The sequence below is a fragment of the Cervus canadensis genome, chromosome 2 (genome assembly GCF_019320065.1).
Source record: "Cervus canadensis isolate Bull #8, Minnesota chromosome 2, ASM1932006v1, whole genome shotgun sequence".
Taxonomy (NCBI): Eukaryota; Metazoa; Chordata; class Mammalia; order Artiodactyla; family Cervidae; genus Cervus; species Cervus canadensis.
The window spans coordinates 77,580,920-77,602,488 of NC_057387.1; the positions used below are offsets into that span (position 1 = coordinate 77,580,920).

The following is a 21,569-nucleotide window of genomic DNA, read 5'->3' on the forward strand; positions in this document are numbered from 1 at the left end:
TAGTGGGGGAAAATACTAATCTGAGCATTGTGAGAGTGTTTTCCAGAAGATGACTATAGAGCTTCCAGCCACATGTAACGTGACCTTGCCACTCCTCCAAGAAGAGGTAGGTGTGATGCCCCATCCCTAGAATCGGCTGCCCTGAGTGAGTGGGTCATCACCAACTGGATGTAGCAGAAGGGATGCTGCCTGACTCCTGAAGCTGGGTAGGAAAGGTGACCCAGCTTCTGCCTGGCTCTCATGACACACCTGCTCTTGAGAAGCTTTCTCTGGAAGCCAGGACCAGATTGTGAGGAAAGCAAGCTATACAGAGAGATGGTGTGTAGGCCAAGCTGCCAACATTCCCAGCTGAACCAGCCTTCAAGTCTGAGAGGCTCTGGATGATTCCTGCCCCTAGCCCATGAGTCATTCCTAGCTGTTCCAGCCTTCCCGGGTGAGGGCTCAGACTTGGTGGAGCAGAGATAAACTATCTCCTCTGTACCCTGTCTGCTTTCCTGACCCCCAGAATCTGTGAGCCTTTGTTGTTGTTCCATCACTAAGTCATGTGCAACTCTTTACGATGCTATGAACTGTAGTACACCAGGCTCCTCTGTTCTTCACTGTCTCCTAGTGTTTGCTCAAATTCATGTCCATTGAGTCAGTGATGCTATCTGATCATCTCATCCTCTGTGGCCCCCTTCTCCTTTTGCCTTCAATCTTTCCCAGCATCGGGGTCTTTTCCAATGAGTCGGCTCTTTGTATCAGGTGGCCAAAGTATTGGAGTTTTAGCAACAGTTCTTTCAGTGAATATTCAGGGTCGATTTCCTTTCAGATTGACTGGTTTGATCTCCTTGCTGTCCATGCACGTTTAACACTGCTAGTTTGGGGTGCTTTGTTACACAGCAATGGTAAACCAAAGAAAGCATGCCAAACACCAAGGGTGGGCGGAGATGGTGGACCAGCTTTCTCCTTCACTGTGGTTGTGAGTCTGCACAGGACAGAACTCTCAAAGTTTTCATTTCTTTATCTGGAATAATAATAGCTCTCTATTAAAGTACAGAAATGAAGTCACAAAACCAATGGAGACTGAGCTTTCATGAGACAGTGTTTATGAAACATGCTGTCATGAAAAGCAAATGATTGGTATTCTTGACTAGCCTGTCAACTGGAGAGTGGTACTCTGAATCATGAAAGACATGCTTTGGGGAAAATAGTTATTACCCTTCAACCACAAATCCAACTTAGTGTATCTAGGTACAGTTTTCACATTTGGTAAAAACAGAGCCAAAGCCCTCAAAACTTCCCACAGGACCAGCAGACAGACATGAGACATACTCTTGCTGGCAGTAACCTCCCTTCTTTTGGATAATGACACACCAAGTTTGTGAGACTGCTTCTTGCTTCTCATAATAGAAACATAGGAGAGCCACTCAGTCTCTCCCGGAAGCACATGCTGTGTGCCCTACAGTGTGAGGCCCACGGCCAGCTGCCTGCCTGTTCCCATCATGGTTTCCCTTCCAAGAACTTGCTGGGAGGCTGGGGGAGTTGGGTCTTGTGCCTGCCTTTGTTGAGTCTACTCCTTGAAGAAAAATAACTCCTTTCTATTTTCAGGCTAAATTGGTATTAAGAGAACCCTCCTTCAGTTACACCTGCAATGAACTTAAGAAAAAAATTATTTATTTGGCTGCGCCAGGTCCCAGGTCCCTGCATTGGGAGTATGAGTCTTACCCACTGGGCCACCAGGTAAGTCCCCACAACTAACTTTTGTAGCAATGGAGATAAAATACTTTTAACACGTAAATCTGTGTGCATGCTGTCACTTCGGTCATGTCCAACTCTTTGTGACCCCGTGACTGTAGCCTGCCAGGCTCCTCTGTTCTTTGGATTTTCCAGGCAGGAATACTGGAGTGAGTTGCCATTTCCTCCTCCAAAACATGTAAATCTAGTTTTATTCAAAGTGACCACGATATATTTCCCATCCCCTACCAGGGTCCATGTTGACACTCTGTCCTGGGTACTTCTCACCTGCAGCCTCTAAAGCTTTATGAGTCTTTGGTGAGCCAATCACTAACTGTCAAAGTTGGTCAACTCACCAACTTTGTAGCCTGCCAGGCTCCTCTGTTCATGGGATCCTCCAGACAAGAATACTGTTGTGGGTAGCCATTCCCATCTCCAGGGGATCTTCCCAACCAGGGATCAAACCTGGGTCTCCCGCACTGCAGGCAGATTCTCTATCATTTGGGCCAAACACTGGTGAAAAAGGCAGTCCCTGCCTTCCGGGGTTTCCAGGGCGGTAGGAGAAATGGAGGGCTATTAGCATAGGGTGTGATAAGTGCCATGAAGAGGGTGCTGCTGCAGGAACACTAGAAAAAGCTCCCAAGCCCAGGAAAAACTTCTTGAAGAAGATAGTATTTAAACTGAAGCTTGAGGAAGGAGTAGGAGGTGGGGGGTATGGGGGAGGGGAGGGTGGGGGAGGAAGGTGATGCAGGCTGAGAAGAGCAGGTCTGAAGGCCTGGAGGCAGGACAGCACAGCATTTCCAGAGAACAGCAGGTGGTTTCATTCCTGAAGCATCGAACAGAAGGAAGAAGTCAAAAGAAGCGTGGGGGGTAAGTGACAGGCAGGCTTGCATGGTCTTGTAGGCCACTCAAAAACACTGGGACTTCAGCATTTGAAAACCACTTAATGGTGATGAAAATACTGGATGAGAAGGGACAAGATGAAGGCAAGAGGCCATGAGGGGTCCTTGTAACCCAGGTAGGATACAATGACTCTGTGCACAATAGCTGCTGTCTCACATCCATCTCTTGCTGCAGGTTCAGAACATAAAAACATGAGGGGTGTGTCTCTCATACATATATTTTCTGGAAGATTCTTATACAGTAGGCCAATTTCTGTCTGATAAGTCAACAGGAAATACAGCAGAAGCAGCGTGGATGAACTCGGGCCGAGGAGGCAGAGAGACCCAGGCCCTAGAGCTGGCCTTGCCGGCACTGCTATGAACTGGGTCTTTGCTGTCATTCTCCAGGAGGCAGGCCCCACCCGCTGAAAGCCTGGCCATTTCCTGGGCCTGAGGAACATCTCTGAACAGGAATCTGCTTTTATGAGATGAGAGCTAAATGTCAAGAGGGAGGGGAAAAGGGAAATTTCAGAGTTGGGCCCCAGACAGTTCAAACCCAGTTTTCTCACTGCAATCCTCACCATGCCCCAAAGAAAACAGGGCTGACTCACAGACCACATCAGTCCTGGGGGCGGGGAGCTCGGCTGTGCGCTGCTGGCCGGCCTCTCAGGGCTCGTCTCTTGGCACTCCTGGGGGCACATGTGTTGGGGTGTCTCTCTGGAAGCCACAGAGGGAGGAAGGGCGGCCCGTATCCCTGCCCATCCCCACTGCCTCTTGGCCCTGGCCACCTCCCTCTTTCCCCCTTGAGCCATCAGCTCCCAAAGCTGCAGCCAAGTGGATTAGGGAAAGCAGCTAAATTATGATCAAGGATGAGGAGGAAATTCTTGAAACTGTTCCAGGGGCCACAGGCCTGGAACTGTCTGCAGCTGATTCAACAGATGGGGAGGCAGAAAAGGCTCATGGAAAGCAAGTAGGACTTGGGGTCGATATTCCACTTCTGCCACATGGTATCTGAAAACCTGGGGCAGGTTACTTAAGCTTCTGTTGAGCTACAGTTGCCTCAGCTCTAAAGGGGGCACAAGCTTGTCTCCCTTGGAAGGTTACTAGAAAGCATCTAGCCCACTGTCTAGGCACTTGGAAACTTTGGTTATAACAGCTTGTGTTGCCTACACAATCCCTAAGGCACTTATCCTACACAGCCTTCTCTCTGTGTGGGACTTCATTCCTCCAACCAGTCTCCAAGGCAGCTGGAGGGCAGTAACTATGTGTCACACATCCTTTCCTTCCCAAGGCATCTCACACTCAGTGGGGCAGTGTGTGTTTCCTGGCTGACCGATATACCCACGTATCAAGATCTCAGGGGGGGCGGGGGTGCTAGGCAACAATGCCAAACCTAACAGAGTCTCTGGCACCCAAGGCATGCAGTGAAACCTTTTAATAAGTAAAATATGGGGGCATTTGCATGCCTTTCTTCCACCTGTTAGAAGTAGTAGCCGGTCAGTACCAGAGGCTGCCCTGCCGGGGAACATGCCATGCTTCTCCAGTGGTGTGAGCTTGAACAACAGCTGAACCTTACCTCTAAAGTGGGAAAATTCAAAGTACTTACATTGTAGAGGTATTGGCAGCACTTACAGAGTATATGGAAAGCACTCAGCACAGTGCCTGGAGTAGGATTAATTCATCTTCAATAAGTACTCGTCTCCATCTCATCATTATCAAAGCTCAGTTCTGTTTGCTGGGCGGGACACCCTTGTTAGATGGTAACAGAGGAACTCTCACCCAGGTAAAGGCCCTGCTGCCTGGGATGGGGAGTCCACCCTGGGTTGGGGAGGGGTGCACAGCTGGGCTGCCTCTCTGGATCAGTCCATACAGCAAGCTGACTTTGTGAGAAGTGCCTTCCAAACCACAAAATGCATTCCAAATATTTCGATTATGGTTTATGTTTTTCCTATACTTTAAAATCTAGAAAAGAATATTGTAGGCACTATCCTAGTTCCCACTTGTTGGACAACCTACTGCGAATGAGATACCCTGCCCCAGCTTTTCACAGATCCACTCGCTTTGTGTTCTCAGTGACTCTGCAAAGTTAGAACTATGTTTCAAGCCCAATTTAAAGATAAGGAGAATGATATTCAAAGGTCATTCAGGGTTTCAAGTGAGATTCAAACTCAGGTCTGTTGGCTCCCAAAACTATGCTTTTAACTACTGAGTTACACTCAGGGGCTGAATGTAAATGTTCTAAGGTGAATAAGATGCCAGTGAGCTCAAGATTTCCAGCCAAATGCTGGTGATCCGGCTCTCAGATTCCGAGAGTTCTGCCTGTCGCCTCCACAGGCAGCATGGCATCTAGGTACCCAGGGCACAAGGCAGTCTTTGCTATTTAAGATCTCCTGAACACTCTCTTCCCTCCCCTTGTTCCAAGTTAACCATGTCGAGCTTAATTTATCCACTGCGGAAGGATTCAGGGTTTGGTTGACCCTGCTAAGATTTGAAATTACAGTTCTTGAGTCTAATTTTAAACCTAGTGCAGAGAACATTTTTTTTTTTCCCTAGCTAGGACATCCAAACAAAATACAATACCACCCTCCCCCTCGTAAAATAAAAGAAAAATCTGGTTTCTTTCTGAAATCCAAAGAGCATTTTGTAAGAAAAAAAGACACCAAGACATGGTACCTTATTTTGCTTTAATATCCCAAAATACTTGTGTGAATGGGACTATGCTGCAAAATGAGAGAAAGCTGTAGACAAGTACGTCTCCCTCTGAAGAAAGAAGTGATTGGAGAGAAGGCACAAGAAACTGTGTTTTGTTAGATGACATGTAAACATTAAATGAGGGAAAGGAAAAAAAATTTAAAAAAAAAATTAAAAAAAAAAAATGAGGGAAAGGCTCACCAAGGAGAAAGGAATTCTCACTGTCATATCATGGGGCAGATCCTAAGGATGGACATTGGCCTCATACACTGATGCTCAACCTCCATCTTCCAGTGCAGTGTAAACAGGACCCGATGCTAAGGAGACAAATACCCACACGGCGGCGGTGCACAAGGACACAAAAAGGAACCAACAGTAGTATGAGCCCCTGGGTTCCTTCTCTTCTCTTTCCCACATGGCTCCTGCAGGCATATCAGTTGGCAGAGCCTCCGAATAGTACCATTTGTCAACAACTGGTTAGTGGAAAAACCAAATCCTAAAAAGCCTGGGTGAATACATTTTGTTTCTGTCTGTGCTCTTCAATCGGATGACTCGGAGGACCTGGGGTGGAGGGACGTACCACATCTGGCCTGTCTTCTTAGGTGATAACAGTGGGGGCAGTGCGGCCCGTCTTTTCCTGGAGCTGGGACACCTTCAGGGCAATGGAAATAAGGGGAGCCAACATGACCTGAGGGAGACACAAAGAGAACAATCTTTGCCACCACTTTCTCTAGAGACAGATCCAGAGCTCCAGCCCTGACTTGGCCTCTGAGCTCCAAAGCCTCATCTGTGTACTCTGATCTCTCCACGGCTCCTCAAACTCTCTAAGTCTAAAAACAAAGACATGGTTCTTTCCCCATAGAAGAAACCTAGTTCCGGCATTCCCTATTTCAACAGTGTGACACCACAGTCTATCATATATAGCGAATAAACAATTAAGAGTTGCTCTTGACACCTCCTTCTCTCATATTCCCCTGGTTGAAACCCCAGCATCCTAAGTGGCTAATCTTCTATATCACCCAGTTCTCCCAATCCCAGTGCCATAGCTCTCGCTAAACCAAGTCCTCCCTCTTACCCGGAACAACGGTGCTTCCATATCAGCTTCTGCATCCTCCAATTTGTTTCCCACACTCTAACCAAAAATACCTTTTCAAAACACAACAACATCACTGCCCCCTCCCACCGCCCCTCGCCACCTACTTCTCACTTGAAAAAAAAAAAAAGTGAAAGTCGGTCACGTCCGACTCTTTGTGACCCCGAGGACTGCAGCCCACCAGGCTTCTCTGTCCACGGAATTCTCCAGGCAAGAGTACTGGAGTGGGCTGCCATTTCCTTCTCCAACTTCTCACTTAAGGAAAAAAGATGAATCCTGCTGTTGCTTAGATAAATAAATATTTTTAATATGAGAAAAGAAAACTATGTATCTCGTTGAACTGCCCATTTTATAGATGAGAAAACTGACATCCAAAGAAGTGAAGTGAGGTGACCTGGTGATTCAAGGGCAGAGCCAAGGGCAGTTCATGTTCTACTGCCCACTGTTGCTTTCCCTCACCTAAATATCCACCAACTCATTATACCTAGAAGGAAGTTGGAGAACCACTGCACAGGTTCACATACCACTTGCCACTGCCCTGGGGGCTCCAACAGCCCCAGTGAAGTGCTGAGGCTGAGTACCAGCAGCTCCAGAGTAGGGGAAGGCAAGTCCCCACTTGGAAAGAAGGTACCCCTGGGCATGTGGGCACTCTACATCCTTCAGTGCCCTCCCATCTCCTAAGGACTACAGTTTAGATGAGACATCTTTCATTCATTCCTTGTATCTACCATGTGTCAGGTATTAAGACAGAGAAGCACAACTTCCTTTCTTGCTCTTGCTCTATTATTCTGTGGGTCTACAAGGTAGATACCATTGTCTTTGATTTTAATTTTAGGGATGTCTTAACACCACAGGGATGTGGCAATAACTAAAACTGGTGCCTGGCCACTGGAAAATCTGAGAAAGGGAAGTATCCTTTCATTTCTCTCTTTTTGTAGTAAAAACAACTGTAAGAGCCACTTTTTCTCGAAAGCTAATCCCATATGTCAGCCACAATATTCTGAACTTTGCATTCATTGTCTCCTTAAATCCCTATGACACTGAGGTAAGTAGCATTCTGCCATTTTACAGACAAAGAAACCAAAGCTCAGAACATTAAAAAGACTTACCCAAGGACACACAGGTATTAAGTGGCAGGAACTGAATTTAAAACAAGATCTCTCTAATCCAAAACCAGCGCTCAAAAGCACTATGCCAGGGGTTTTCAAATGAGTTTCATAGGATTCTAATTAGGTGGTAGAAGGAAAAAGCTTTGCGGGAAAACAGGCGTGGCGAACACTATTTAAATGGGCATCTGTACTGCAAGTCCACTCAGAGCTTTAAGGTACAGTGTGTGTTATGAGCTGCCAAGAAGGGGCTAACCCACCTCCACACTTCCTAAACTGGTTTTGGCTCTGGAACTCTGGTTGGGGAGCAGCTCCTAAGACAAGGAACAAGGATGATGACTGTCCTCCAAGTCATCAACCCTGGCTCCCAGGGTCCCTCCTCACTCTGACATACTCCTGGAGACACTCTGGGTGGGGCTGGGAACCCAAAATACAAGTTGCAAGTCCAAACACTCTCCATAAAGACCTTTCTTTCTGGGTCATGAAACAGCCTCTCCCTCCCTAACCCCTACTCCAGCCTTCCCTACCCCCTACCCCAGCCCTCCCTACCCTGTACCCTGGACCAAATCTGGAATCAATGTGTGTTCTTCCAGGGAAGGTGATGAGACCTAGCAAAGTGACAAATAATCACTGACAGATCAGAGCACCAGACTGGGGTTGATTCGAAGATTAGTTCACTTGAATCTGCCACTTACCAGGCATGTGAACCTATTAACTATTGCTTAACCTTTCTGAGCCTCTGTTGCCTTATCTGTAGTAGGGATATTAATAGATAAGAATAAGAGATTTGAGAGTGAAATGAGTATACCAGTTTGGATAATGGCTTTAGAACAGAGCTTGACAAATATAAAATGCTCAGATAGTTGTTAGCTATTCTTGTTTTCTGATATACTGAAGGAGGCATGACGGAAAGAGAGCCCACTTGTTGGATCATTTGAGAGATGAGCTGTGATGACACAGGCAAAATGGAACCACTATCCCTCCCTCCAACAGAAAGAACCAGCCAGGGCTCAGGGTTCGGGCATTACCTGGGGGTCCTGGTAGATCTTGGCGAGATCCTTCTCATAGCTGTCAATGTACAGTCGGATGGTGGCTCCCGCGCTCCCAGTGCCGCTCAGTCGAAAGATGATGCGAGAACCGTCTGCAAAAATGAGCCGCAAGCCCTGGGAAAGATAACAGCATTTGTTTTTTCTCACCCCTAGACGGGAGAATGAAGGCTGGAAAATTTTGAGGGGTCCGTTTGAAGATCTAACTTCATCTACACTTGATCAATCGTAGGATTTTGAGAAACAGCCTCAGTTGAGCCCCAGGAGTCTGCCCTTGGTCAGCCTGTCACTGCATCCAGCCAATGGGGGCTGGCTTATGGAGGAGAAGCATCTCCAGGGTCAGGTGGGAGACCAGATCCTGGGGAGGCTGGCTGACACAACACCGGCCTTCTCATCCCACTTCCCTGTGATTTATGGGCTAACCATTCCAGTTTGAAGCTTAATAAATAAGTAAATAAATAAATAAGCTGTGGTAGATGGAGAGGGTGGGACGACCTGAGAGAGTAGCATGGAAACATATACATTATCATATTTAAAATTAGATAGTGGGGATTTGCTGTATGAGGCAGGGAGCTCAAACCTGGTGCTCTGTGATGAACTAAAGGGGTGGGATGTAGTCGGAGGTGAGAGGGAGGTTTAAGAGGGAGTGGACACGTGTATACCTATGGATGATTCATGTTAATGTATGGCAGAAACCAACACAACATTGTAAAGCAATTATCCTCCAACTAAGAAATAAATCAATTTATAAAAAGAAAAAAACAAAAACAAGCTGCTAGATACAGAGATTCAATGTCCAGATCAGGAGGGAAACACGATCAGAATGGGCTGAAACCAGAGCAGATGAAGTTTCAAGTGGACCAGAGGATGGGCTCTTTGCAAAATCCTAATAAAGAGCCTCAGAAAGAGGTCAGGGGGCCAGGTGCCCCAGTTGGTAGAGGCAAGCTATTCCAACCTATTGAGCAGGATCCAGTGGTCAGTCTCCACCGATGCCTGGTGCTTCAAAGCAGGGTCCAGGTGGGTGCAATGCCAAGCCCAGTCTCTCTCTCTCTCCAGCCCTCTCTCTTCCCTCTCTGGCCACATCTCTTGTCCTCAATAATCTTGATTCAGGGGGAAAAGGATGGGGACTCTTGAGGTAAGAAGGCTGGGTGAGACAGTTACTTGAAGACCCTTCAGTCTCGATAAGGATGTCAATTCTTCCACAGGAAGAAGTTTGTATGAAGCTGATGACCAACCAAAAGGAAAGATACTGCCTCTCATATACTATTTGTCACCCAGTCCCATCCAGTGTTTCATCATGCCACTCAGCAGTGAAAACCCCAGAGGACCTTCCCAGTCAGTCAATGTGGGGAGGACACAGTTAATATCCATTTACCGTTTCTTGCTTTCTAGGCATATACCAGAGTTGGTCTCCTTCCCCACAGCCTCAACCTGAAGCTTCTACGTTCTTTCCACTTGACTGTAGATGCTGTATCTACTTAAGAAGATTTTCCCTCTTCCCTGGTTTTTCTGCTTATAGACCGTGGAGCTGCTGACTTCCTTAGAGTGCAGAGAGCAGGGACTGTGCCCACGCCGATGACCCTCCCACGCACACTGCAGACGTGGGATGCAGTGCAGAGTTGGGGGTTACTTCTCCTAAAGGTCTGTTCTCTCTTTGAAGGCTTCACCACAAAAACTTCTGCTCTGCTCTGCCATGGCATGGGCCTCATCCTCCCCTTTCTTACACCCACTCCCACCTCAGGTCTCTTTTTCTAATTAGCTCAGACATCATTTACAATCATCCAGATTGGACCTAAAGTTCTCCCAGATGGTGAAAAGGCATAAGGGAAAAAAGCCACGGGGCCAACATTTTGAGAAAGGGATACTCCAGGCACCGAGGGTCACAGTGGCCAGGCTCCATCCACCCATCCACTACCTGCTCTCCAAAGAGAGACTTCAAATAAATCCAGCAGTCCAATTCTTTCAAATTGTGCTGGATGCCTTGAGAAGGACCAGGCCAAAAATCTGGATCAGAAAAAAAAGCTAATTGGAAAGCTATAGCAGAGTCTTATCTCCCCCTTAATCATCTCTGTTTCTATCTTTTTTTTTTCCTATCTTTTTTTAAAAATATTTTTTTTTAATGTGGGCCATTTTTAAAGTCTTTATTGAATTTGTTTCAAAGTTGTTCCTGTTTTATGTTTTTTGGTCACGGGGCATGTGGGATCTTATTGAATCCACATCCCTTGCATTGGAAGGTGAAGTCTTAACCACTGGACCACCAGGGAAGTCCCTCTGTCTCCAAATTGAGTCCGTTCTGTGACAACAGCAATAGAACCAGAGGAGAGAGGAGCCTGAGCCCGGGTGTTTGTGAGGAGCCTGGAGAACGGCTGACAAGCCCTCACCCTGGGTGCCCAGCACCCAGTGAAGGAAGCCCTAACAACTCTGTCTCCATCTAGATGTGGTCCGGGGTCCCCACTGTGATGCACACTGCTATGTTAGGGTCAGCTTCGAGTCATGTGCTACAGGTGATAACAGTGAATGTTTCTAAGTCCACAAATGGTTTGTCTGGTTTTTTTTCTTCTTGTTAGAAATTAGAATAGATCACAAGAAACATCTATAAAGAGATCACTCTCATGCCATGCTGGCATTCTGCTACAGTCTCTTGAGAGAGAGGGAGGAGGCTGAGATCGAAGGCAGCAGCTCTCCATCTTTTTAATATTCTAGGGCTCTTTTCTGCGCACACATCAACATGACCTCTTACATGGAATTCTGGAGAATGTAAAAGTCCTTCTGGAGTCTAGACTAAGCATCCCAGAATGAGGGCATAGCGGTAAGCATAGAATCAGGGCAAAAGCCATTTTATCTACAAGTACCTGTGCAAATCATATGTGACTTGGCAGAAAGTCACTTGAGAAAACAGGGCAGCAAAAGACAAATGACCAAGAAACCTTTTTCTTTTTTCTCTTGAGATTTCAGAGACCAAGCTCCAAGGACTCTCTCCCACGTACACATACATCTGTTCCTACCTGATTTCTTGAAATGCTTCCATCCACCGGATCGCTGTACTCAAAGTTATCAATTTTCTCCACGGTGTAAACTTTATCACTCACTGGAAACTGTTTCCCCACGAAGGAGCGATCAGAAATCAGGGCCTCCAACTCCTTCATCATTTTGTTTGCACCCTCGGCTTCCACCTCCTCATAATCATACCTGGGAGAAAATACAAAGTTGAGGCTGACTTCAAATCACACCAACGGATATCAGCACTTCTTGCATCATTTGTTTGGCCCTCCCCCCAAATATCTAACTTCAGAAGAAGCTGGCAAAAATATGAGCGTGTAACTCTCTGGGGATGGAGCAGGCCAGGGATGAAAGGAATCGTTTGGAGGGTTTCAGGAAAGGGTCAGGGGCTTCTGAATGAGCAGAAAACTCCCATTTGGGCTTTTCTACAGAATAAAGCTCCTAGCAGCTTCAAAGGCTTTTGAGAGATGCAATCTAACATTTAATCACCACCTCCGGAGGCCATAGAAACAAAAGCAGTGTTATCTCTAAAGAAGGCTGCATGAAGGCGCACATGACTCAGGCACTGCTCTTCCAAACAGCTGGAGCTTCTTTGGGATCCATGCTGGAAGGCTCCCAGTCTGGGACCTGCCTGAGGCTGCTGAGATGCTGGCTAAGGAGAGTTCCAGTCTCCACAGGAGCTTCCATGAGTAAGGCCAAGTTTTCACTGACCAAATGAAGGAGCCAAGCCCTAACTCATCCTTTTTTTAAGCCCTAACTCTTTACACCTGGAACGCCTCCCTCTCAGTGAGAGTGGATTCTTATCCACAGCGTTCACCCTGACAGAGCAGCCTGGCGTGGATGCAAATGGGCCAAGAGAAAAACGAAAGCATATCACAAATGAAAGGCTATGACTGTTATTTTTCCTCCAAGAATTGTTCTTGACTTCTTTCTTGTGAGGTTAAAGATTCTTACAGGTGGCTTTTTTTGTCCTGGTGGCACACACCCTCTTGAGAGAGTTATTTTTTAGAGGCTCAAGATAGCAGAGTCTATATTTATTTGCAGTAGTGAAACAAATATATATGTGTAAGATGACACCTCTGAGACATGAGAAATACCAGGGAATTAAGGCCAACTATTCTGGCTCCAGGATTCTATGAATCAAGGACAGCAGTCCCCTTAATCCTGAAGTCAGCTCTTTCCCCCAGTTAAAATGATAAACAGCACGAAATTACAACCAGGTGTTTGTGCTTTACATCTGTGACCTTTGGGTGTTTGAGGGAAATGTTCTATAAATCCTAGGCACAGAGGGGTATAATGGAAAGAATCTGGGCTCTGGAATCAGACAGAAGGAGCTATGAATTCAGCCTTTATTGGTTACTAACTGTGCAACTATGGGCAAGTTGCCTCATTTCTCAGAATCTCAGTTGCCTGATCAATAACTGCTTTGAGGTTGATGTGAAACAAGGCATGCAAAGAGCACTTTTGTTAAATAAATGGAGGATAGAATGGAATCTTAACTAATCATAGATTCAGGTTCTGAGGACTTTTTTTGTAATACTTGGTTAGCAGTTATTTAAGATTAATAAAAATATGTTGATAGTTTTTAGATGGAGGCTTCTGATTCAAGAGTGACCCTCTCTTTGAACAAACTGTTCTAATCTTAGTCCATTCTGTCTACTGTTCACTTGTTAACTCATTTATCTATTCAAAGCATATTTATACAATGTCACTATGAATTAGGTGTTTGGTGATACCATGGAGCACAAAAATAGACATGATCCTGCCTTCGTGATCCTCTGGGCTCTAGAGAGTTCATGACTGCTGTTCTGAATTACCAGATTTTTCTGGTTCTTAGAAAGTAGAGATTCTTGCTATATTTGCAAGGGCTACTGTGTGGCAGATATTACTTACACCTTCCACCAAAGAATAACTTGAGGGAGGAAGACAGCAATGAACTTGTCCAAAGTTGAAAAAAGTTTTCTGATTAAGGAGACCAAGTTGCTTAAGGGTGAATTCTTTCTTTATTATCCAAAGATCATGGACCATTGAATCTGTGATATAGTTTTTAAATTCTCTAGTCTCAACTCACCTATTTTTATAGAGATGGCAACTGAAGTTCAGAGAAATTATATCTCTACATTTCTTACAGATAAGTAATTTATCTAATATCCTTGCTCTCATATTTCTTTTCCACAATTAGAATAGTGAGATCCAGGGGGAAAAAATCTGTTATTTTTATACTTACTAGGGGAAAGGCAAATTGAAATTAGTGAAAAGCACACTGGAAAAAATGTTAATGCATCTTAAAAATAGAAATATATATGGTAAAGAAGACTTACTAACTATTCTAAGTATTCTGTCCATTGAGAAGCCCCAGTGCCTGGCAGAAAGTAGGTACACAGTCAGTATTTATTGAATCAATGAATGAAGCATTGACAACTACACAGCCTTTGGAGACCTATTTTAATGAGTCAGAAAAGTTGATTTAGACTAAGCATAATTGTTTCCATAATTTCAGAAAAAGTTTCCATATTTTCAGTGTCTCAGAGTTTATAAAACACTTTCAGACTCATATTTCACTTAATCCATTTGATAGCTGGACTGCTATTTCCATTTCTACAAATGAGAAAACTGAGTACATAAAGAGGTGAAATGACTTCCCAATCTACGAGCGGGCAGAAATAAAATTCTAATCCATTTTTCTGAATCCAAATCCAATGCTATTATCATGCCCATCTGATAGGTACATTTAAAAGGCTGACAAAACATTCATTCTTTTGAATAAGTTAACTAAAAATTGTAAGCCTTGTTCTTTATAGCTAACATAAAAGTTGACTTCATCTCAACCCCAACTGAATTGTTTTAAAAATCCCCAATAGATTTAAAGATCCCCAATAGATAGAAGTGAATGAACTGAGGTTTTATTAACACTTCAGACAGGAAAGAATTTGTATGCATGAGATTTCTCTCTGCCCACTTCCCCGCACTACCTCTGTTCCTGGCCAGGCTGTGGCTTACCTGGTGAAGAAATTCCGCCCATACTTTTGCCAGTGATCTTTAAGGATGTCCTCCACACTCTGTTTGCGGGTGGCCAGGATGGAGAGCCAAGCGAGGACAGCCCAGAGACCGTCTTTCTCACGGATGTGGTCAGAACCTTGTGGGGGACAGCAAGCAGCTGTGAGAAGCGTGACTTCTCTAAAATACTTGAGAATAAACTCAGTGGTAAACATGATCCAACCAAAAGTCATAAAATTTTACTGAGAAACCTGAATACACGGAAGGAACCACTTATTGAATAAAGCCACATACTACTGAAAAAAAGTTGATGCTTTCCTAAGTAATTTAGGAGTTTAAGGCAAATGCCAATAAAAATGTCAGTGGAATAACTTGGTGGAATGTGTTACATCAATTATGAAGTATGAATTTGAGAGGAAAAAACAAAAGAACATGACCATTGTGAATTTTTAATAATTAAAACAATTAGTTATTATTCATGCAACAAAAGAGAGCACCCGGAAAGAGACCCAAACACATATGAGACCTGAATAAATGATAAAGGTGTCACTTCAATGCTGTAAGAAAGAATGGATTACTTTTTAAGTAGTATTTGTATAACTAGTTAAACAGTTGGGAAAAAATCAGTTTTTTCCCCTATGAAATACCATGCCAAAAAGAATTCCAGATGAATTACACATTAAACACCATGCCAAAAAGAATTCCAGATGAATTATACATTCAAATATAAAAACTGAAAACCTTTAAATACTAGGATATATATATATCCTATACACACACACAATTGTTTTTAATCTTAGAGATGGCAAACATATAAATTCAAAATTCATAAAGGAAAAAGTCTCTCTATTTGTCTACTTAAAAATTGGCATTTATATCAGCAAAACTACTATGGATAAAATTAAAAGGCCATTGACAAACTAAAAAAAATGTAAAACATTTGCAAATAAAGTAGATGTTTAAAACAATATAGAAAAAGCTCTTTTACATTAATAAGGAAAAAGCAAAGCCTGAACAGAAAAATAGGCCACAAGAATATAAATAGGCAATTCATCAAAAAAAATGAATACAGGTACCTGATTAATATAATACTTATATATATATAAAAATATTATTTTTAAGAAGACAAATTTAAGTTAAAGCCACAATAATAAACTGCTACTTGTTTGACAAATGGCCACAGATTTAAAAATGAGAATACCTAATATTAGGGAAGGTATAAGGAAAATGGGATTCCAACATGCTGTTTCCGGGAGGGTTACAGTCCTTCTAGAGAGCAATTTGGCAAAAAATATGAAAGCCTTAAAAATGGATCTGCTTGTGGATCCAGGAACTCCAGTTCTAGGATATCTTTCTTTAACTAAAAAGGATTTAGTTAAACAAACCATAGAAAATCTGTCTCTTGCTGAGGTCCTTGCTAAAATCTTGACCAAAAATAACAAAATAGCACATTTGGATGTACTTATATGCATGGAGGGGTCTTGCCAGGTGGCACAGTGGTAAAGAATCCACCTGCCAATGCAGGAAACACAAAAGACGTGGGTTCAATTCCTGGGTCAAGAAGATCCCCTGGAGGAGGAAATGGCAACCTGCTCCAGTATTCTTGCCTGGAGAATCCTATGGACAAAGGAGCCTGGTGGGCTGCAGTCATGGGGTCGTAAGAGTCTGACATGACTGAGCGACTGAGCACGTACACCCACACACGTATGCATGGAGCCCCTTCTCCAAGAACCTGATCTGGAACAGAACTCTCATATTTTGCCTTTAATGTCCTTATTCTAAAAAAAAAAAAAAAAGGAAAAGCAAATGATATTGAGCTCCACTTTCTGATTTCTGAATAGGATTCAATACAATCCCTCTAATAATGTTTTGCATATGATCATGCCTTGAATTCTTCACGTGACTCTCTGTCCTTCTTGACTTCTCACTGGGTCTTATTATCCTTAGAATTGTGAGAGTAGTACAATGCTGGCAATGAAGCATGAGGTAAGTTTGTTTCCTTCCTCTCTTCATCCTTTTAGACCCAGCTCAAATATCTTCTCCAACCTAGCTCCCCGCTTCTCTAGGCAGTTATGAGCTACTTGCTCTTCTATAGCGATTGCTTAAGCATGTGGTGCAGCCCCATGCTTCCCGCTCAAGCCTCAGTAGTTCATTTATGAGCATTTCACACCTCAACCATGTATTTCTTGGAGGCATCTCTTAATTTACCCTTACATGGAATATATTAAATAACAGATTGTGAGGGAGCACATGAATGAATTAATCAATTAATTAATCTACTGTAACATCTTCTCTTTCTCTTTTTTGGTTCATAAAAATACACAATTTTTTTCCCCCCAAAGAGTCTTTCTAAGACACCACTTTTAGAGACAGTAGTTCTCAAAACCTGTATGCTGGCAAAACTAGAGATATTAAGTAATACTTTTAGCACGTTATACAAGAAAGTTACAAATGTTTACCTAATTTTGTTAGCTATGGACTTTTATTTATTTGCCTTTACTGCTCTTTCAAGCAACAGAAAGTTAGCTCTCTGGCTTCTAAGCTTTTGCAGATGATGATATGCTTTGGCAACAGTTTACCCTCAGTAAGATCCTGGCAGCTACCTCTGTATATGAGAATTCATGACAGAAGTGTATAGCTTGGAATTCTTCGTCTGTGAGCCCCTAGGTTCACTTTTCTTTATTCTGTCCTTCCTTCCTTTTTGTTTTCTTTTTTCTATTTTGGGGGGAGGGGGAGACTAGACTGAAAGCACAGTGGGCAGTATTTCTTTGTGCTTTTCCTGTTCTAAGAATTAGCTTTTTCCTTTATGTAGACATGAAAATAAAATCTAAAAATCTTACCCAACTTTAACCAAGTTACTTGGAGATAACTAAATCACACACCTAATACTTTTAAACAAAATATCTGCCTTGTATAACATAAATATTATCTTCCATTTATACAATCTCCAGTATCTTTTGAAAATTCTCATTAATCTCACTAATCACCTTGGATATATCAAAATGCTGGGTAACTCTGACTAATACTTAAGGAGTCTGGGTAAATTTCATTTTCTTTAGAGTTCTAATGAATGATGACAAGTTACTAGTGAAAAAGAGGCAATGGTGTGTAGATGTGTTTCTCAAGCTACTGTTGTTTTTGCAGGTGTGGCAGTTTTGGGTCAGTGAAAAATGCTTTATATTTAAGAATCAGAAAACCTGAACCTGAAACTTACTTATAAGCTGCTTGAATTTGGACAAATCACTTAACTTTTCTGAGCCTCATTTCTGAGCTTCATACAGTTTCTTCAACTGTAAAATGGGGGTAATGCCACCCTTCTCACACAATTTTAAGACTCTTCTGTGAGAGGGGATGAAAATATTTTATAAACTGTTAAGTAGCATGCAAAGCAGGCAAATTCTTTACTGCCTGTGCCACTAGGGAAGCCCGAGTACCATGTAACAGTTGAAACCAATATAAGATACCATTATGAATAAGGGAAGAATAAACTTCTAGGGAAAATTAATACTCTCCACTATCTCATTAAGCTTTCAAAAATAATGTCCCTGAACTATACATACTGGGGAAGAAAATGGAATATAATCTAATATGCTCTTTTTTTCTGTGCAATGGGATTACAGTGTTTTTCTCTTCTTCTCCAATTTTCCTATTGTGAATATGAATTACTGGTATCAATTTTTAATTAAAAAAAAAAAGAAGCCAAGCCCGCTTAAGTATAAGGAAGGGGAAACACTATGAGCACCACTAGTCCTAGCTGCAAGTTTTGCCTCAGGTCCCTTCTAACTTGGTCCAGTTCAGGGACCAGCTAGGCCCATGGGGATTCTGCCCTTTCAGCATCTTCAAACACCTGTCACTTGACTTTGGCCTAATCAGCACCTTGGGATATGTATAAACTCTGCTCAGTCAGAGCACACTCTGGGTCCTAGCCAAGAAAAATGTCAACCTTTGCTGAGGGAGCCAAGCGCCACAGTTTAGGGATTAGGTTTCATTTACCGGTATGAATACCTCAGGAGTGCCCAGGCTCCTGCTGTTGCCAGGCCACGGTCTGTGGATGGGCCACGACAGCTGAAAAAGAGCTCCGCAGAGTTCTCTGGAAACCTGAGCATCTGCCTGTCTCTTTCTCTGACCATCTCTATTTCTCCTTCCATCTCCTAAACATGCTGTTTTCTCTGCCTGCAAATTTCTACCCCACATATAACTATTAGCCTGGCTAACATCTGTAACTACTTTCAACTTCCTTCTTGTGCAGGATGCCTTCCTCGTTATCCTCTGTGTTCACACCCTGCCTGTTCTTTTTTTTTTTACCCCACCCTACACAATGCGTTGTACCTGGTTCATGCCTGGCGTGCAGTCAGCTCTCAGGAAGGGTTTGCCCCAAGAACGAGCAGCCCCCAGCTGACTGACTGGGAGGTCCAAGAGACCTGCTCTGTCCACAGTGCCGTCCTCTTTGGCTTCTACTCCACAGATGACTTCCCTCTGAAAGGGCAGGAAAGCTCCTCAGAAAGCCTTTTCCACACCACTCCAGCCTTCAAGGTGCAGTTCCCCCTCGGCATCCCTCAAACTTTCCATTTAGCTATTTATCCTGCACTGCCTCATAACGGCCCCTGGAACTTCTGTTTCCTTTAGAGGAAATTGGTAAGCGCTTGACAGGCAGAAAATGTGTCTTAACCCAAACTCCATTTTACACCCAACAAGTAAGAGTCAGGGTCTACCATGTTCTAAGGATATGAGAAAACATTGAGATGAGTGAGACGCGTTCCCTGCCCTCACAGATGAGCAAGGTGGAGAGCTAGACATGCAGGGAACAGTTTAACTGAGTTAGTTATAATTAGGGTATCAGCCCAGTTCTGTTGAGATAGTCTATCTAGGAAATTTCCCAGAGACAGGATGTTCTAACCTTCCTGTGGGGAGATTTACCTACAGGAAAATGAACTCAAAGGTATGCAAATTAGAACAGGCAGAGAGCTAGACAGAAAAACCTAAACCCCTCACCACAAAACCAGGTTAAGTGCCCTGGGTATACAGTCCCTGGCACATCCCGTTTCAGATTCTATTGCTTTGCACACTTGAGATAACCTGGCCAGGGTCTGACTTCCTTCCTCAAATGTGGCCTCCACGGAGCCCTCCACAGGGAGGCTGTGCTTACCACTGTGTTCCCAGAACCTAGTTCAGTATCTGGGACAGGGCCAAAGCTCAATAAACATTTGAGGAATGAGCTGATGAAGTATAAATATGAAGGGTCTTTATAAGAAATTAAAATTAAAGGAAATTTGCAAAGCATGAATGCTGTACTTCTTTAAGAGACCACTCCCATATAATACATATCATCTCTAGAACCTTTTCAAGATGGGAAAGGAGAAAAATATTGCTAACCTCTAGACTGGGTCAGATCAGAATTTACTGGCCTATTTCCATATGATACCAAGTTAGTCCTCAACCTGGTTTCCTATCCCTCTATTCCAAGCCCCCTCCCTCCTTTTCCCAAGGAAGAATTTCAAAAGCAGTGACATCCTAGTTTATTCAGTGACTTCACGTTTCTTCCCATTTTCCCAAGAATTCAAGATTTCCCTCTACCATTGTGTATAAACACGTACATCATCACCCACAATTCGGGAGGAAAATAACTGTACCATGAGGTCAACCAAAAACAGGAAGTTCACCCTGTCCCGTTCTGGTACCATAACAAAAACACTTTCTTCCCTGGTGTTCGTGATACTGATGCCTGAGGAGTTTCATAGCCGTGGTGGCCACAATAATCACGTGAGACAGTCGCTGTTTCTCCACCATGAACAGACTAACGTGTACTTGGTAAGAGTAATCTTACAGCTTGTGCATTTAAATGCTAGTGATTTGTTTTACTTGGTGAGCCAGTTCTTGTGAAATCTGACTCTTTTGCACCTCTTTGCAAGTAAATTTCTCCCTTTCTTTTATAAAAGGTCATCTTGTCTCACAAAGACCGTGGGTCCTCAGCTCTGCACTATGGAATAGGGTGGTGCTGAGTCCCAGCAAGAGTCCCAGATTCTGCCAGAGGTGAGTGTTTAAGCAGAAGAGCACCGACTAGACACTCATGACTCCATCAAAACACAGAAAACTACACTGGATAATGTTTAAAGTCCTTTCCTTTCCAACACCAGGACTCTGGTTTGTCTGAATGGAGGGTGCCAAGTGAAGAGTGTGTTCTCATTCATTCAACAAGTGTTTGCTGAACACCTATTATATTCTGGGATTTGTACCAGGCTCTGAGGATATGATGGAGAACAAGACAAATATGACTCCTCTCCTCATGGAGCTTACAGTACGGTGGAACCAACAGACATTAATCGAATAATTATAAATACTTGTAAATTTACAGCTGTACTGTGTGCAAGGAAGGAGAGGTATGTGGTGCTGTGAGATCCAATAATAAGGGGATCTGACCCACTCTGGAAAGTTAGGGAGGCTTTCCTGAGAAATTGCCTCTACTCTAACTTAGAAAAACACATAAGTAAATGACCCGGCACTTAAATAAGCTATAGAATTCAAATATTTCAAAGCCTGTAGGATCACTAACGTCCATCCTGAGAAGCTCTGTAAAGGAGCTGTTGGAAACATTTTCCAACAAGGGACATAGCAGGTGGGACCTAACTCCTCTCTAAACAAGTAGATCAGGAGTTCAGTTAAGTAAGTTCAGCTGCGCTCACTCAGCAGTGGTGATCCATGGCTATGAGCCTGGCTTTGTAAATGTTTTTCTCATAAATATTATGGAACAGTTGTCCTTTTATCAAAAAGAGAGAGAGAACAAGTTTGTGGATTTTTCTCAGGATGAATCCTTTCTTTTGATATAAAAGATATCAAAGGGAAGATAAAACCATGGTTGGCACTTAGTATTTGATGATGGGTTAATAAATAAATAAACAAGAACAAGCCTTAACAAGGAATAATTTAAAGCCTAATGCCTGGGTTCAAAGAAATCAGTTCCACAAATGTAATCTGGGGACTCTTCTTGGCAAATGCTCCTGAGTAAAATCTTAAAGGGGTATAATTATCTACAACATTAAAT

General features: G+C 43.4%; 1 protein-coding gene across 2 annotated transcripts in view; it reads right to left on the reverse strand.

Annotated features, from left to right (window-relative positions):
* Positions 1–5,262: 5,262 nt before the first annotated feature.
* Positions 5,263–21,569, reverse strand: part of PGM1 (phosphoglucomutase 1) — a 65,910-nt gene continuing 49,603 nt past the window's right edge. For both annotated transcript variants that reach the window (XM_043461095.1, XM_043461094.1), the window contains exons 8-11: positions 14,534–14,669; positions 11,539–11,722; positions 8,516–8,650; positions 5,263–5,976 (exon numbers count right to left, since the gene is read on the reverse strand). In XM_043461095.1, coding sequence (XP_043317030.1) covers positions 5,887–5,976; positions 8,516–8,650; positions 11,539–11,722; positions 14,534–14,669 — 545 coding nt within the window. In that variant the 3' untranslated portion in view covers positions 5,263–5,886. The remainder of the gene's footprint in view (positions 5,977–8,515; positions 8,651–11,538; positions 11,723–14,533; positions 14,670–21,569) is intronic.